Consider the following 19259-nt stretch of genomic DNA (forward strand, 5'->3'; position numbering starts at 1 on the left):
CAGCAACATGAAGATCTATCATTCTTTGAATTCATAATATCGTAAGAATATCTACTTATGGTTTAAGAGTGTATTATATCTCCATAAACTCCCCTTGTACTCTCCCAGTAGAAGATTAAGTACCTGATAAAATGAATAAATTCTAAACAAATGATTTAGAAATTCAGACTTCATATACAAAAAAGTATTTTTCTGTTAGAGCAAAAAAAAATGTTTTCTAAACTCTAAAAAAACATATTGTATTGTATATTTAGAATATTTTAGCCTTGAAGTATGGTGACTAAGAGTTGATATTTTCTATTACTTGTTTTCTCCCAAATTATAACCTGATTATTAGTTTGTCATTAACCTTCTTTACAAGAAAGGGAGCCATTTTTTATGATTTCCAACCTGTTTGCTATTTACAAGTTTCTTATAGATCTCTGACTTTAGAAATCGAGGAAAAGAATCCTTGACCATGAGACTGTAGATCAACTTCTGAGCCTCATCAAAACATTTGAGAGTTGGTTCTGCAATATTCTTCGAGATGAGGTCCTTGGTACTGAAGTCAATGTTAACCTGTGGAAATAAATTTGCATATCATTAGATTACTTTAATCAAATCATACACCGTTTATACAGATGGTAGATGCACATATTATTTGAATTTTTTTCTAAACCCAGTTAATCTGATGCAAAACAGCAGACAGGTCATGGGTTCATTTTCTGAAATGCAGAAACACGTGCTTGGTTTAATTATTTTTTCCTAGGTTAATAGGGTTGGCCTTGACAGAGAACAGAGATAAAGCCTTATTTTGAGATTATTGAAAAACGGCAAAGTGAAAACGCAAATGAGATATTTTGTGATTTTAAATGTTTTTTCTTTTCCCCTCCTTTATTTTTTTCCATTACTTTGGCCTTAATACCTAATACGTACTTTCTATAGGCAGAACAATAACTAGAATTTTCTGGGTTGGCTTCCACCAACCCACACCCATTCTCCATACCTCCCTCTGTTGTTTCCCACAATGTTGCTTTTCGTTCTAATTTGTATTTCTTTTTGTTTGTCAAAATGCACCAAATGACACCTCCCTCTTCACCCACTCACATGCCCCCCACAGAATATACATATACAGTCGTCCCTTGGTATTCTCAGGGGATTGGTTCCAGGACCCCCCCAGATGCCAAAATCTGAGGATGCTCAAGTCCCTTATATAAAATGACAGAGTATTTGCATATAACCTACACACATCCTCTTGCATAGTTTAAATCATCTCTAAATGACTTATAAAATCTAATACCACGTTAAGTGTTATGTAAATAGTTGTTATACTGTATTATTTAGGGAATAATGACAAGAAGAAAGTCTGTACACGTTCAGTACAGACCCAACTATCGTAGGTTGAATCCAAGGATGTGGAACCCTTGGATAGGGAGAGTGGACTGCATATGTGTGCGTGTGTGTGTATGTATATCCTTGCCACTACCACACATAAGTATCCCCAGCAAGGTCCAATAGAGATCTATTATTTTGGAACAGACACCATTCACCTGCAAATATGTAAAATGCCCCAAATCTTCTTGTGGAGATACTTGTCCAACTCTACACATATTCCAGGATATATTCTGAGAAGCAGAAAATTTCATATCCAAGTTGTTTAAACTGAAAATATTCATGAAATGCCAAAGAGATTTGAATCTTAAAATTAAAAGCTCATCCTTTTAAGTAGGTGCTATAGTAGGTCTTATTCATCATTCTGTTTTCTGACACTTAGCAGAATATCTGCCACATAATAGGCAATCAATAAATAATTGTTGAATAGAATTAAAATGTCTCTTGGCAAAATGGGGGTGATTGTAAAAATGCCAGAATTTTTGGAACTAGTGAAAAAAAGACTACAAATGACAATTTATGCTTATTGAATTGAAGTTAAAAGATAGGCAGATAGACCTGCCATCAAATCTCTCCTCGGCTACTTACCTGCTATTCATATGAGTGAGGCAAGTTCTATCATTTCCTTTAATCTTCAATTTCCATGGTGTAAAAGAGAATAGTAGTAGCATCTATCTTAAAGTGTCTTAAGGACTAAATGAGATAAGTAATATAAAACTATTTTAATATTATTATTCTAGGAAGAAGAAAAAAATTTTAATTTGAAAAGAATCATCCAAAGGCTACTATTTGTTCACAGATGTTCTCTTTCTTTAGAGATTTCAGCTACTCAGTGATCAGACTACATCTGCACTTTTAGTTCTTTGATCATCCTCTTAGGTCCTCCATCAAAGTTCCTGGTCAAATGCTACAGCTCCCTTGAAGGCCTCAAAATCTGGAATCAGTTTCTCCTTCCTTATACAGGAAGATGGTGCAGAGTAATGGAAAGACTTTGAGATAATTTTCCAATCTGTACTCTAACACTTATGACCTTGGTGACCTGGGGTGAGTTACTTTAATATTTTTGAGCACTGCTTCCTCATCTTTAAGCTAGGTAGCTCCTGACTTGAGTTGTTATAAGAGTTAAAGGAAGATGATCCATACATACATTGATTCCACAAATACTTATGAGTTTCTATTATGTGCTAAATGCTTTCTATATTTGGGGAAAGATAACCAACAAGTAAATAAATAGCATTATTTTAGATATAAACTTGAAGGATGAGAAGCAGCCAGTTCACTAAGAATCTGAGGAAAAACACTTCTGGCAGAAAAAAACAACAAATGCAGAGTCCCTGATACAAGAAAGAATTTCTTATGTTCTGAAGAGCCACTATGCCTGGATGGCTGGAGTGTAGGGTGTGAGAAGACTGTTCCTGTGATGAGGTTGGAGGAGGGAATACAGGCCAAGTCCTGTAGGGTGTGCAGCAGTAAGGAGTTCTTATTTTTCTACAAGAAGCAACAGGAAGACGCTGAAGGGTTTTGAGCTTTCGGAAAGTGACGTGATAACACGTTATGAACCCTGTATAGTGCCTGCCTCACAGTAGGACTCAGTGAATAGTGGCTGTTATCAAGATCTTGAAGTGGTTTTTAAACATCTAGTATAGTCTGTTTCATAAATCCCATCTTGTGTTGTGGGGATATGAGAATATGTTATCTGTTTCCTCCTTTAACTATGCTGTTAATTCTTTAACAGCATCACCAGCAATTTATTTAACTTGACATCCCCCATAATGGTAAATATAGTAACCTAACTCATTTAGGCATTCATTCATTGGATGAGCGTTCACTGGTAGCAGGGTTGATGTGTGCCTGGTGCAGAGTATTGACTTATTATTATTTTATCAGAACTGAACACCTGCAATAACTCCTCATTCCCTATTTAAAAATCCCAAAGCCCTATCGTGGCGTTCGTAGCTTTTAGAACATGGTCCCAATTTATATCCTTTTTTTCTTCTATGTATGCCCTGTATTCCCACCAAGCTAGACACTTCCTCTCAAACTCCTTGTATTTTGCTGCCTATGAACATTTTTCCATACCATCCCAGGCTAGCTGAAAGTCACTCCTTTTCACCTAAGTTTTTCACAGTCTTTTATGTCCTTAAGACTACATTCAAATACCGTCTACCTTGTGAAGTTTACTTGTGGATTTTTCCATTTCTGACCTCTCAAAGGACCTTGTGTTACTTAGATGATATTTACATTTTGTGCATTCCTCGCTATGCCTTGCATAATGTAAGGACCCAATAAATCTATGCTGTATAAATAAAGGGAAAAATGTTTCTATAGTTTTTACAAATCATGTTTAAATTTTATAGAGAACTATTTCGTTTCAACATAATACTGATGATTAATATTCTTTGTTGAAATATATTAAGCTTGTACTTCTGACTGATCCCTCTTGTTTTTTTGATTGCCTGTTTTCATACCAAGGAACTGCCAACATTAGCTATTGATAGCTGAGTGATAAGCAGAGATACTGTTCCCAGGAGATAATCAGCAGTCTTATGAAGCTGTGCCTTGGCAATTCAGCTTAACATCAGTGACAAAACATCACACCCACATGTTTGCATAAATGTCATTATTTTTCTCCAAGTTGCTCAAGCTCGAAACAAGAAATCATCTCTGACACCTCTTTTTTCTCTGATCTCTTATCAGAGAATATACAAAAGAATATATATTTTTCCTCATTCGCCTTTTACTTGGTAATTTCACAATGGTCTTATTCATTCTCACTCCTGTCTCTCCAGTTTAGGCTTTTATAACCTGATCTCTTCCCAGAACTATGGAATTTACCTCTAAGCTGATACCTCTTCTTACAAGGTTTTTCCCTTCTGAACACGTGGACAGCATTACTATATCATTTTCACCAAAATATTACTTTCATTGTATGACTATTCAGCTGAAAACCCATTAATTTCTATAACATAAAATTTAAACATCTTACTCTGCATTTGATCTTGCTCATGCCTGAACTTCAATGTGTTGTTTTAAAATCATCTCCTACTTGTCCTTACTGGTACCCATAAAGCTGATCTACTCTGTTCTCAAAGAGAATCTTCCACCTAAAGCCCTTGTTTATGCTGTTTCATCATCTGAAATCCCTCTCACCCCCACAATTTTATTCTGTACGGATTGTCCTCACCCCTTATGATTTAGCTAAAGTTGAATATCCTCTGAGAAGCCTTCCTTGGCCACAGAAGGAAAGTCACTATAATTTCCTTATCATTATTCATTATTTTGACTTAAAAATCTTGAGAAATTTGATTTCTTGCTTAGGCAGATTTGGATACAAAGGCTTCTGTTAGTGTTAAGTATTCAATCTGATTATCAGAGAAAGAAGATTAGTCACTACAAAGGGAATTCAATAGTTCATGAGATGGAGTTAACCTGTCTTTTATCTGCTTTTACCTATTTCTTTCGCTAATTCCTTTTTTTCTACATGTCCCTCAAATATGAGAACAGCAGATACGGATTCTCCAAGTTCTATCCCAAGTCTTCAGTCCCTACATTCTTTTTCTTGGTGGCTGTCTTCTCTGATGGCAAAATATTTGAGCATGGCACTATCTCTAAAATAATCATATGGATAATTAAAGATGGTTATTTTAACTATAAATAATAACAGTTAATACTTACTGACTATTAGTATTGATGTGCTAAACCTTTGTATGGCTGCTTTATGTCATGTACGCATGACTATAAGATGAATAGTATTATTATCCCTATTTTTCTGGGAAAAAAACTAACATATCTGAAAAAGAGTTATATTATTTGTAGTCATTCCTAAAATTTATTCCAAGTATTGTATGGAATGGGTGCTTAGGAATTGTGCCAGGATCTGAAGATATAAAGATGATTAAGATGAAAATTCAATCAAGAAGACAGATTTTGAAAAAGCCATCCAAAGGAAAAAAATACGATTTCTGAAGGAAATGAGATTTTAAGCTGGTCTTTGAAGTGTTATTACGAATATAGAAGATTAAGGAAGGGACTTGCACGTGGGAGGGTAAACTGAAAGAAGCCCAGTGGGTTTTGAGGGGAAGAAAGGCAAGAGCCTGGAGAGGCATGAAGTTTCCAGATCATGTAGGACCCTGTAGGTCTTGTTAAGAAATTTTTACTTAACCTGAGAGCAATGAGGAGAATTTTAAGGAAAGGACTGATATAAACACATGTTTGAAAAAACATATCATTGACTGTCGTGTGGCATAATAGCTGGGTGTGGATAAGGGGAAGAAGAATTAGGAAACCACACCAGGACTTCAGGTGGGCAGTGATGGTGGAATAGGCTAGGCAATGTCACAAGGAATGAAGGGAAGCGTATCAAAGACATTTAGAAAGTAGAATGGATAGAACTTGTGATTGAATAGTTATGAGCTGGGACGAGGGACAAAATCTTTAAGAATGACCGGATTTTAGAAATATTCTGAAGAATGAGCTGACAGAAAGTGCTAATAGATTGGATATGGGTTATAAGCAGAAGAGAAGAATTAAGTATGACTACCAATTTTTTAGCCAGAGCAAATAGAAGAACGGAGTTGCCATTAGCTGAGATGGAGAGACTCAGATAGAAGAAAGTTTTGAGCAGAAAATCAAGACTCAGATTGGAATCTCTTAAATTTGAGATGCCCTTTTAAAGCCATAGGACTGGAACAGAAACTGGGAGAGTAAGTGTAAGCAAAAAATAAATGAGGACCACGTCCCCTCAGTGTAGTGTATGTTGGGTTATGAGTAGGAGCAGCAAAAGAAATTGTTAAAGGGCAGCCAGTAAAAGAGGAGAAAATTGAATATTAGAAGGCAATTGAAGATAGTGTTTCAGTAAAGAGAGGGTGATCAATTTTGTTCAACTCCTGAGAAATCAATTCCGGTGAAGTTTGAGACTAGGCTATAAAAGTACTTTGTCTTTTCTTCTCGACTCCCAAATTTTAGTATCAGGAAAATAGTGAAAATATTAGGCCTGATATGTATGTTGATGCATAAATTCCTTCAATATAATCACTTCTGGGGACAAGTCTGAGAACTGCACCCCCAACTTTGCACTCATTTGAAATTTGATTTTTGGTTGGATTCTACCGGAAGACAAATGGATAAATTTCTATCTTAAAATGTAAGACAGGAGATGTTGAACTTGGAGTAGACTGAAGGTGGGGCTGTAACAGGAGGTGACTCTCTAAAGATGCAGACTTTCCAACTGTGTGACCTTGAGGCTCTCCTGAGCTTCTTGCGAGTTACAGAGAAGATTAGACTCTACTGAGCATCTCAAACTGGTAGGTCCAGAGCGTGGGCCGAGCAGTGTATCGATTGATGAAACAAACAGATGATATATACACCTCTACTGTTTCCTGATATGAATGGTTGCTTGCATTTTTTTTCATATCACTACTCTTTAGTTTCAAGGACTCTGAGAAATACCAGATTTTATTTGCTTATTTTTTAAAAGGTCACAAATTATCTTATCTATCTGGGACCACGGCACTGCCAATCTCAGAAAACCAGACGCAGGATTGTGATTCTTACGGAATGACAGCTGAGATGTCATTGCAACTGTTTAGAGGCTTTTAAATCCTGTCAACTTTGTAAAAACCTTGACACAGCTGACATTGACAACAATCCATTACACTAAAGTGACTGTCTTCTGAATGATGTTTGTGATAGTTGTTTAAAAACAATTTATTATAAAGATCCAGGCTATTTTAATACTCATGTGATGTTGTTAACTGCAGATTAGGAAAGCCAAATTCCTCTTTTCTACATCAGCAGTTTTCAATTTTTTTGGCTTTCCACACATTATTTTAGAAGGAAGAATACATTTTAAAGTCTACCTTTTGGCTTTCCTGTGACCCTAAGTGTGCTTTCTATATTTTTACATAATTTGAATGAAAAGTTTTCAGTTGTGCTCTCACATTCAAATCAGGTAGCGTGTCCTCATTTAGAATGGGTAGTGTAGCAGGAGCCTGTCATTATGCAAAGGGGTGTGCGTTCCCATGTAAACGCCTTCCTAAAATGAAGCAGGCAGCCTCTCAGACCTCATTCACAGCAGAGCTTCAAAATTACTATTCAAATGAAAGCTGCCTATAATCATGTTTTTGGTTCCATAATTCGATTTAATCACCACTAACACCTCTACTATTACTTCATTTTTGGCATCATTAAAGGCAAATGAATATCTTGAAATATATTCTCAAGGGTAGCTATTAAAGTTGGGAATAACAAAGTTTGTAACATCTAGAAGGAATCCATCCCTGCACAGGATTGTATCCTTTTGTTATAATTGGTTTTAGAGACAGAAATAAGTGACATGGGTCGGGAGGCTGCACTAACACCTTATATCGGGCAAGAGAAATGAAAGAAATCATCAAGTATGCAATCCTAACATATAAAACCATAATGTATACCGATTGCTAAAAATAGATGTACAGAAGCAAAAGAAAAAAAAAAAACCTGGAGCAGATAAAAGGGATTCAGATTGACTGGTTTCCTTCACCAACACCAACACGCTCATCCAAGGTTAATTTCAGTGGTACAGGGATGTGTGGAAAGCTCAAAAAACACCTGAGCGTTTTGTTTTCGAGTTGAAATGCAGTAATTTTTCAGAGGCCAAAAGGATACTGCAAATTATTAGAAGAAATACTCCTGCCACTTTTTTCTTCCTAATGCCATATCTGAATCTGGGTTTCGTAGTTTAAGAAGTTATACAAATTAGGGAGAATATGAGAAGAGAAATAAAGCTATTGACAGAAAGGAAGATAGACTCTGTGTGACGGGATAATGTTGTTTTTGCCTTTAGCATAAACATCAAGCTTCCCAGGTTGTATCATGAACGTTTAAAATAAGTAGTGGATCTAGAGAAAGGAATTTGAAATTTGAAAGCAAGGCTGTAGACTCCACGCTCATGATCTGTGTATCTTAATGACTGCAGGGCTCATCTTTTCATCTCTAAGGTCAGTTCATTTGTCACCTGTACCACAGAGATGGTTGTAATACCTCCCTAAGCTGGTGAACGTGATGATCAGATGAAATAATCCACATAAAAGCACTGTGCAGACATTGCTTATAGTTTTTCTAGCTCTGTTTGTCTTTCTTTCCTCCCTCTGCCTCTCCCTCCCCCTCCTCCTCTTTTTCCTTCATCTTCTCTCTCTCTCTTCCTTTTTTTTTTTGGTGAGGAAGATTGGCCCTGAACTAACATCTGTTGCCAATCTTCCTCTTTTCGCCTGAGGAAGACTGTCACTGAGCTAACATCCCTGCCCATCTTCCCCTACTTTGTTTGTGGGACACTGCCACAGCATGGCTTCACGAGCAGTGGGTAGATCTGAACTGGGATCTGAACATGTGAACCCTGGGCTGCCAAAGTGGAGCATGCAAACTTAACCACTATGCCACCGGGCCAGCCCCTCTCTCTTCCTTTTTAAGAGATCTCTTTACTTTAAGGTGAAATAAATAAGGATGTAGAAGTCACTGGGGTCCAGGAAGCAGCTACCTCAGTTTACCTGCTGAGACACACAGTACTAGGCTTCTTCCACTACTGGACCTGCCTCTGCACACTGGCCGGTCCTTTGCTTCCCTCTTCTTCCTCCGCCTCTGCTCTCCTTCCCTCCTCCTGTCTTGTCTTGTGTCCCTCCATACTCAAACTTCTGGTCAAAGCTTAGTAACTACTTCTTTTGAGATACATTTCCTGATCCCCTTGACGTGGATTTTGCATGCTACCGCATCGCCTGTATTGTCCTATCACAACACTCATGACGGTTTATTGTAATTATTTCTTCACTGGGGTCTTCCCACTAAGATCTGTTAGCTTTATCTATTCAGGGACTCTGACTGTCTTTTTCCTTAGCTGCACCAGCATGGTGCTTGACATATATTAGACACTTAGCTATTGATCAGGGTACAAAAACTTAGGATATTAATAAATAAGCAAACATTACATCTGGAGATGGTTCTGTAGTTGGGGGACACTGTTGGCAAGCGGCAACTTGTGGGGCCAGACTAAGACTCAAAATAACATCAACACGCTGGGAAAGTGGCCCTTAAGAATGCAAAGAAAAAAACATGAATATAAAATGAAGAATACAAAATTGGCATTATAGTAATACCAGGAAATGCCTCTAGATGCCCGTTTTCATGGGCTTCTCTCTACCAATAATTTATATATCTCTTTCTTCCCTCAAGACTCAGTTTAAAACTAACCTTATTGAAAATAAAGGCCTTGTCTCCATACCTTGTCTCACTATTATTCAATCATTATATCCTCTTAGGTATAATGCCAACAATTTCATCTGTTACATTTTTTTTCCCACTTAATCATTTGTTGCTTTGCTGTTTTTTTCCTAATTCTATAAATTTCACTTTTAAACCCAACTAAATTGAAAGTTTCGTTGAGCCAAACCATGGTTTCAATCTATTTTATTTTCTTGCATTTCCTTATTGAGCTGCGTAGTTCACACAACACAATTTATTATATGTATTTATTTATTATCTCTTCTCCTGCCTAGGCTGAGGTTCTCTTCCATGGAGGGAGTTTATCCCATAAGGAGGTGACTAGTAGGCACAGAATAAGCATTTATTGACGTAAAATAAAACATGAGTTAATAAATTATATTGTACTGCATTAAAAAATAAAAACAATAAACCAGACATAAATATTAAAAAGGTGTCTTGTACAGACCCATTAAGATAACTTCTCCTTTATGACTATAGTTTCTTCCTTTGTTTTATGAGTTGTGGTACCTCACATTTAATAAGTACATTTAAGAATTAAATATTTTGTACTAATATTTTTTGACTGAAATATTTTTTGACTTAAAAAGTTGCCAATGTATTTGTTCCTGGATTAGTGATAATATGAAGTTGAATTTACATATATATATATATATATTTTTTTTTTTTGGTGAGGAAGATTAGCCCTGAGCTAACATCTGTTGCCAATCCTCCTCTTTTTGCTGAGGAAGATTGGCCCTGGGCTAATATCCATGCCCGTCTTCCTCTACTTTATATGTAGGACGCCTGCCACAGCATGGCTTCATAAGTGGTGGATAGGTCCATGTCCAGGATCTGAACCTGTGAACCCCGGGCCGCCAAAGCGGAGCGTGCGAACTTAACCACTACGCCAGCAGGCTGGCCTGAATTTATATAATTTTTAAACATTACACTGTGGTATGATTTGGAACATTTTCTAATCTCACAGAATGACAATCAACATCAACAATTTTTTCTTTAATCACATGTTTTCTATCCTGACCAATTTTCTTTTCAATGTAAGAGAACAATGATATAAATAAAAATAATATATATAAATGTTATAAATATAATATAAATATTAAACCATGTCAGTGTCTTAGCTGAATATGAAAATATTATTTTAAATTTTTTGAAGATTTATACTCTCTTGAAACTGTCATATTATTTTCTTGAAAATTTCCAAATATTAGGAAATTAGTGGTCCAAATTGAGAGAAGAATAATACAAGTTTAAGAATTTTTTTTTCTGCCACTTACAGGTTCTTACTGTGTGTAGAGTAGAGATACTTTAAAAAATATATTGCTTGTCTAATAATTTTCTCACATTCAAATCACTTAGTCAAAATACCTGGCTCACACCTATTTTCTTTTGCAATATTTTCTTCTGAAACTATCTAGGTACAATCCATTCAATGAGTAGCTCTTTTGATCTGAAACTAGTGATTTGCTAACATTTTTATAATATATGTCCATGTATATACATTTATCAAGTCTTTTAAATTTGCTTGTCTTCACATGTTCTTGGGAGTTAGTTAATGGTTGTTTTCAAGTTGATTCAGTAGCATTTAAAGTGATTCATTTGAAGAAAGAAAGGGATTAAAATTTCTTAAAAACTGTTCTGCATGGTGTAAACCCTAGACACAGGAACTCATTCATCATTCTCATCTGTCCTGTGTGGTTGTTGTATGCTTTTTTTTATAGATGCATCTTTAGTTGAGGAAACTGGGTCTCAGAGAGATGAAATAGTTTACCACAAGATTACAGGATTTGAATTTAGGTCTAGGTATCTCCAGACTGTAGGTTTTCCACTACATCACACTAACTATTAGTGTAGAAACCAGAAAGAAGTTTACACCATAAGGGAGAAGACATAAAGTCTAGTTATGATTATTATCATCTCTCCTACATACCTGAAAGTTCAATTTTTGTGTGCAGTCTTGGCCTACTAGAACAGGAAACTGAAAACCATTAGTAATGTCGATTTATAGACAGGGATCATTTATAAGTTTAGTGTAGTCTAATTGTAAATTGTCTAATTGCATCAATTAAAAATTATTAAGTTATGCTAGTAATTTTATAGATGAGGAAATAAAGACACAAAAGAAAAAAGAAAGAAAAGAAAGTAAATGGGATTCAATAGATATCTGGATAACATGACCTTGTCATTGTTCTTTATTTTAGGATGTTCTGCCAAGCAAATTTGGTTATAATTTTCATTCTTTATAAGAGTCAGTTATAGAACTATAATTGAATATAGAAAAATGGAGAATATTCTCCCATGAATCTCATTCTTGAATTAATTTTCTACTTATTAAAATCATATGTTCCAACCTCCATTTCAATTATATCACCTTGCCTGTTAGGTCTTCCTACTAGATAAATCTAGAATGCTTCCCTTCCTTTGTCTCTATTGCTGCTTATCCAACATCGTCCCCATTCCTCTTCAGCAATATTAAAATGCTTGTAATTTCCAGAAAACACCAGGGAGCTTTGTACCTTCACGCTATATTACTGTGCACTCAGTTTGAAATATTCTTTGTTCATTTGCTCTCTTGATAAATATGGCTTATTTTTCATGACATACTTTTTCGTGTGTGAACCACCCTTCAAATCCCTCCTTTAACTCTCCAGATAGATTTAAGCATTCTTTCCCACTGTGCTAATAACGAACTTTAAATGTGGTTTTATTATTAGATTGCTTATTGTGTATTTGACTTGTTTTATTACGTGTCAATCTCTCCTGCTACTCTGTGACTTCATTGTGGGGACAAGCATTCAAAAAATCAGTTTCATGAATTAACACAGTAGCAGCTGTATTATGTTTAACACAGAACTGATGGACCACAGAGAAATACCTTGAAGACCACAATTGGTAAATAGTATAAGAGGCAAATGTCCTGTAGTAATTTGAATTTCAAACAATTGATTGCAAATAATAGGAAAGATAATGACTATTTCAAAAAAAAAAATATATATATATACTTTGTTTTCAATGAATTTTGTCATATCCAATAATAACATTTTTAGACACTTCAGGGAGACAATATAATCTATTACTCGAAAAGCAGCCATAAATTTAATTATATTTTATTTAGTCAAAATTAATTAGATGGACAAATTAAAAAAGCTATAAAAGTTTTATATCCTAAAATAATAACTACTATTTATTTAAATTATTACTATCTAAATTTATTTTGGAAGGAAAGATTAGGAAAATAAACAAACCTATTTTGTCAAAATTGATAGTTTATTACATATTATAAGTTTGAATTCAGTTATAATTAAAAGATTGCATTTCTTATTCGAAGATTTTTCAGACATAATGTTTGAGAATGTTATCCTCAACATTCTCAGTGATAACAATCACTGTTAATTAGGTGAACTTGTAAAGAAGAAAAAAAACCTAGCTTTCAAACCAATATCACAATAAATAGGATATCTTTAGAGTTGATTTCAAGGCCTTTTAGGGAATGACCCATTAATCAATGTGACAAATCTTATATACTACGTTTTCAATTTTCCAGAATTATTTATTGATTCTTAGACGGTGACTGGGAAATGAATGTTGAAATAGCTCCATAGGAGTTAAAGTTCTTTTCTTTTCCCCTCTATGAATTCCAGACCATGCTTCAGTGGTTCATATGTCTGTAATGTTATACCAGGCCAATATATGCTGCAGTAATTAATGTCCATGTAAAACTTGACCTATTGATACGGCTACTTTATGCCTTAGATTTTCTGAAAGTATTTGCATTTCTTCTGTTCTGTCCTTTGTCCTCATAAGTACAATAACCATTCTCACACCTAATTTTGGATCAGAAAATATGATAACTGTCACCTATGAGGATATCAATATTTCACCCCTGTAGGAAAGATGACTTGTACTAGTAGTTTGTTTGTTACTAGCAGTTTAATGTAGGTAGTTTTCTGTTTGCTATTTATATATTAAAACTCTTTGCTTATATGATATCTTCAGTGAGGAATTAAAGTGGCTTTAAAATGCAAATTGCTTAAACTTTAAAGTTAAATATTAAAGGGGTATGCGACGATGATCATTGTTTTGGTTCCGGAAATTACATCAACTATAAATGAGATGTTACACACATAAAACAATTTTTGGGGGCTATTGGCAGAGTCATTCCAGGTTTTTCTCCAAGGCCTTTTTTATTTCCTTGATCTTAAAGCAGAATAGGTGGGTCCTGACCACTTGAGACAATCCCTCAAACCTTTGGTTCATTTTTACCATAAAGAAATAAAGGTAAGCACATCCTTCTTTTGGAAAATAAGATATTATTACACGCCATAACATGGACCTCCAAAATTTTAAAAATGAAGAATTTATGCTGTTAGTTATTAGTTATTTTATCCCTTGTGAATTTTTTTCAAAAATTTTTAAAAATTTTATTCAAAGATTTATTCCACATTGAGCTCCATGATTTACAAAAGGAAAACCAAAATGAACTTGAAATCCAACAGTATATTTAAGTAGGATTTCTGTAGGGTTAATTTTAGGGCTATTTAATTTGAAACAGTAGACGCTATTTTTCGAGAGCCTGCATTGTTGTGCTAAGAAAACAAAAGGATTGGTCTGGCACGTAGTCAGTGTTGCAAAACATTTGCTGAATCATTAAAAGACAGAGGATCATCTTAAGGAACGTCCCTTGGAGTTTATGTGGACATTTTCTATATGAATCCATAGTGATAATTTGATTTCCCGTTAGATATATTTAGTCCTTTAACTGGAAGTAGATTTGCTAGGAGATGAATATTTACTATGCTGGGATGTTTTACTCACCTCTTTAGGGGCGTTAGCTTCAATGAATTCAGAATAAATGATCTTGGCCTTAGAAGCAATTTTTTCTGCACTTTCTGTTTTCTTGAAGTCTTCACAGGCAAGCCAGAACTCAACATTTTCTTCACTAAACTCTGATTTTAGAAATGTCCGAAAAGCATCTAGACCAGCTATAAAATATGTAAGACAAATTATGCGTATCATGCAGTGCAGTAATATGACCAAAAGGAGTACATTGTATAATGTGAGCATTTATTGAGTATTCAGTAACAAATATTTATTATCCCTTTAAATATAACATTCATGTTTTAGTTTTTACCTTTAGAAGCCTTGTTTTGGACCAGTGATCATTAATATAAAGTATTGTACCTGTTTCTCCACTTAGCTCCATTGACAAAGAAAGTCGGTACGTTTTCTTTCTAGATCTGAAAATTCGAGGAGTATATTTAGGAGAAAGTCTTAATGACAGTTACTTCACAGGAAACCCCTATGGACTTGGCCTTTTAGTCCCGTTAGACTAACCCCGGGTCAAGTTAACGATATTATACTAACTTCCGAGTAAGAGTATCTTTGTTGCTATGAGTTGATGAGAAAACGCAATTTGAAGCCAAGGAGTCGTTTGTGTTGGTTTGGGCTTAAAGCAAAGCAGGAAGGGCTGGCATGTATTAGTTTTAGGTGAATATATTGGCCAACTCTAATCTCTAAAGCAAGAAAGTAACTGGCAAGATATTTGGTGTGAATGCTTCTCCTGTCTATGTGGTGATAGGCAATTGTAATTCAATAAAGCAAATAAATGGGCTTTTCCCCAATGTTGCCTTAAGCAAAACACTGGTACCTCCCATTCTCTCTTGTGATACCTGCTCTAACTTAGCCTGTTCATGATGTATTCATCCTGCTCCCAGGGGTTCTGCTGAGCACGTATTTCTCTAGAAACTTTAGACCAGGGACTGCAAATGAACCCACTTACTTGCAGGCTTATTTGCTTTGCCTCAACTATTACATGCATTATTTTTTTTTTTTTTTTTGACTGAGGAAGATTCACCCCGAGCTAACATCTGTTGCTAATCTTCCTCTTTTTGCCTCAGGGAAGATTCTCCCTGAGCTGACATCCATGCCAATCTTCCTCTATTTTGTATGTGGGTCACTGCCACAGCATGGCTGTCGACAAGTGGTATAGGTCCACGCCTGGGAAGTGAACCTGGGCCACCAAAGTGGAGCACGCTAAACTTAACCACTAGGCCATGGGGCTGGCCCCTATACGCATTTTTTTAATTGAATAACAACTGGTAGTGTTTGCAGCCTGGAATTCCCATAGTTCTCATCTCTCCCCATTATCTTTCAGCCAGTTTTACGCATTTATTGTTCCTTGCTCTCGTAGATTGTTGAGTTTGTGACCACCTGTTTAGACCCTTCCCTTCTCTACTTTCCTCCTCAAAATGTGCCCTGAAATATTCTTCTTTGGTATACCTGGAGCTCATTCAAGAAGATAATTAATTCTTGCTAAATATTTTAAGGCTGAGTATGGTTAAGAGTGTGCCTCTAGTTAGAGAGCAGGTTAGGAAGAGCATTATTAGATTTCCGCAGTTGCATGAACTAAGCCAGTAGCTTAAATTCGTGTTACTCAGCTTCACAGTTTGCACCCTTCTGACAGTAGTATCTGTTTATAAATGAGGTTGTGTCTCTGGAGGAAAACATACACCCGAGCTTTTGCCACTCAGAAGGATTTGCCTTCCAAAACGTGGGTGGTTTTCTCCCCCGCCTGCCACGAGGGCTTCTTTGCATGGGCTCATAGCAGCTCTTCCCTGACAGCATTGTCAGGGAGCTGATCCTTCAAGTTCCAAAGGAGGGAGAAATAAATTTATGGAGGATCAGAGGAAAGAAAAACTTGAGTAGGGAAAAAGAAAATATGAGAGAAAGTTTATGGAAAAGGGGCTCAAGTCGGTTTGTAGGTTGCTCCAGGTAGGAAGCAAAGTGAAGTTCTGTGACAGAAAATGGAAAAGGACTTCATGGAACAGGACTAAAGTGTCTACAAACACTGGATTAAAAAGATTTAGTGGGGCTGCGCCATGGCTTAGCAGTTGAGTGCACGCGCTCTGCTACTGGTGGCCCGGCCCGGATCTCAGGCGCACACTGACGCACCACTTGTCCAGCCATGCTGAAGCAGCGTCCCACATACAGCAACTATGACAGGATGTGCAACTATGACATACAGCTATCTACTGGGGTTTTGGGGAGAAAAAGGGGAGAAAAAAGAAAAAGGAGGTGGATTGGCAATAGATGTTAGCTCAGGGCCGGTCTTCCTCAGCAAAATGAGGAGGATTAGCATGCATGTTAGCTCAGGGCTGATCTTCCTCACACACACACAAAAAAGAGAGAGATTTAACAATGTTTTTTATATCATTTAAAATAGAGTTGAAATAACAAGTCATTGCAAAAGGTTATCAGATGTCAATTAAAATTCTCGGTAGAAATATTGGACAGGGTTGATGTCATTAATACATGAGCACTATAAAAAAATTCAGTTAACTGCACATTTCTTGTGTTTAAAAATACATCCAAGAAACTTCTATGACACAAATTTAGATTATAAAAAACCTCTTAGTAACACTCAATTAAAATTTTCCATCAGTCTGGTCCAAACAATGGTGAATTTGAGGGGTCTAAACAGAATTTATGCTAAAATCTATTTTATATAGAGGATAAAGCATATAATACTGGAAGAATGTTGTAGATTCATGTCTGGCAATATTTTGTATGTGTGTCATTAAGGCATACAAAGCTTTCTCCCAACGAGGATTATCAAAATGCACCCCAGAGAGATGGGAAGTTAGAGATCAAGAAACAATTATTATTTTCTCTCATCCTGCAATTTTAATGTAGGGCTATTCTGAGCTGACAATTATCATCATCTTTCCTCTTCCCATTACTAGGTTTAGGATACAATGGAACAGAATAAGCAACTGAAACCTCCTAGTTATCTCTGTCTTGGACACACCACTTTATCGAACTACTCTTCTGTTCTATATACACTATTTGAATGTTCGAAAGATGTCAAGTGCCTTTGGAATAACGTCCTACGTACAACTAAAAATCATATTATCTGAGGGCACACTCAGGATGGAACGGCTACTAGTTAGACTCAACAGGGGCTGACAGTGGAATAAGTCAGCAATAGACGATGATGAAACATACACTAACGCCCATGCCCAGTAAGTGCAACACATATCCTCAAGTCAACAATTAGTTTGGTGAGTTAACTGTTAAAAGCATTAAAAGGCATGTAAGCTATTTCTCTCGTATTATAAAATGCAAAAGCCAAACAGCTGTTCAGATGAATCTATTACTTTTCTATTTCGTGTGGGCGTGAGATATAAAATCCCAGGTGGGACGCAGATGGAAGCATTTGCCTCCATCTCAACACATTCCATGCCTCTGTCCTGTGGTGCTGTCAGCTAGAACTCCCCTGCTCTGGAGCCACCAAGTCACCATCTGCAGAGACACTTTCTGGAGGCTCTTAGCAAACCCGATCTGTCCCACTGGTTATATTTTTAAGGAAAAAAGAAACACTCCATTCAAAACTTACAATAATGCAATCCCATATCCCTGATGTCTTTATCATGTGTCTTTAGTTGGATTCTAGGAATAATGTGGATTATTTTATGTCTATGCTTTAGGAATTAGTTATTTAAGAATCATAAAATCAAAGTATAATTTCATCCAATTCAATCTAACTTTCCCCATGAATAAACAGCTATGAAAAATTTATTCAGCTTTATCATATTTAAAATTTTTCTAATATTCTAACATTTAATTTATGAATTTAAAATGGAAATGCCATTTGATTAGTGCAAACAGTACTACATTTTAAACATTTTCTATATATGCCTCTATAATGTCATTTTTTTCCCCCAAATGAGAGAACTGCTGCAAAGCAGGATTATTTATAACAAAAACAGAAGTTCTAAATACCTTTGTAAATGGCTATTTTGTATCAAATTCTGGATATTTTATTTATAATTGGCCAAAATGACCTTATTGAACCCTCATATCAAATATAAATATATATCCATACATGTACATATTAATATACACACATATATTTAAATATGTTTTTGTATTCACTAAAAATGAGAATAACTCAGTTGAAATAAATATCTTAAAAATTTTATTTCAGCTTACAAGACATGAAAAACAAGTAATTTATTTAAAATTTCAACTTTTTAATAGTTTGTATGTTTCTTTCAACTTGTAACAAAGATAGTCATCATATACATCAAATGATAATGATTCTAAGGAAATGACAAATTTTTCACTTCTTATTTGGATTTTCTTTTTGTTTTAATATTTGCAGTTTCTATAATCTTGTCTTATTGTAGGCCCAACCTAATTCCATTTAGACTTTGGACCTCTATAAATTTATGTGACTGTTGGGAATCTTATACTTCAATTATTAATCAAACTCATACTATATGTCTACAACTTTCAGAATTTAACGATTTACTTTTAATTATTGTGTTTTTAAGCCTAGTATTAGTTGGATCTTACCTTGGTTGGTTAAAAGTGTGTCCATATTTTCAGACCACGCTGTTGCTTCTGTCGTTGGTGACCTGTAGAAACAACAACTACCCTTGACGATAGCATTGTGATCTTTTTCTTCTATAACCTATAGTAATATTTGAGTTATGTGTATTTGTTAAATTACATCATTTAAATGAGCTTTGCACCATTAATCAAACTGCAAAAGGTTGACATAATGTTTTCTCAGTGGACAGCAATGGTAACACAAGTGTGATGTAATTTGACAGTGTTAATATTTGCAAACTCTT

At 35.5% G+C, this 19259-nt stretch overlaps 1 protein-coding gene across 1 annotated transcript; it reads right to left on the reverse strand.

Annotated features, from left to right (window-relative positions):
- Nucleotides 1–354: 354 nt before the first annotated feature.
- RGS21 (regulator of G protein signaling 21) lies at nucleotides 355–19048 on the reverse strand. Its single transcript, XM_004439014.2, has 3 exons — nucleotides 18979–19048; nucleotides 14437–14603; nucleotides 355–558 (listed from the first exon to the last, which is right to left on the reverse strand). Exons 1-3 carry the CDS (start codon nucleotides 19001–19003, stop codon nucleotides 355–357), a joined length of 396 nt encoding a protein of 131 aa, XP_004439071.2. The 5' UTR covers nucleotides 19004–19048.
- Between the last annotated feature and the right edge of the window lie 211 nt (nucleotides 19049–19259).

This window comes from Ceratotherium simum, chromosome 36, assembly GCF_057802395.1.
Source record: "Ceratotherium simum simum isolate JZ-2026a chromosome 36, ASM5780239v1, whole genome shotgun sequence".
NCBI lineage: Eukaryota > Metazoa > Chordata > Mammalia > Perissodactyla > Rhinocerotidae > Ceratotherium > Ceratotherium simum.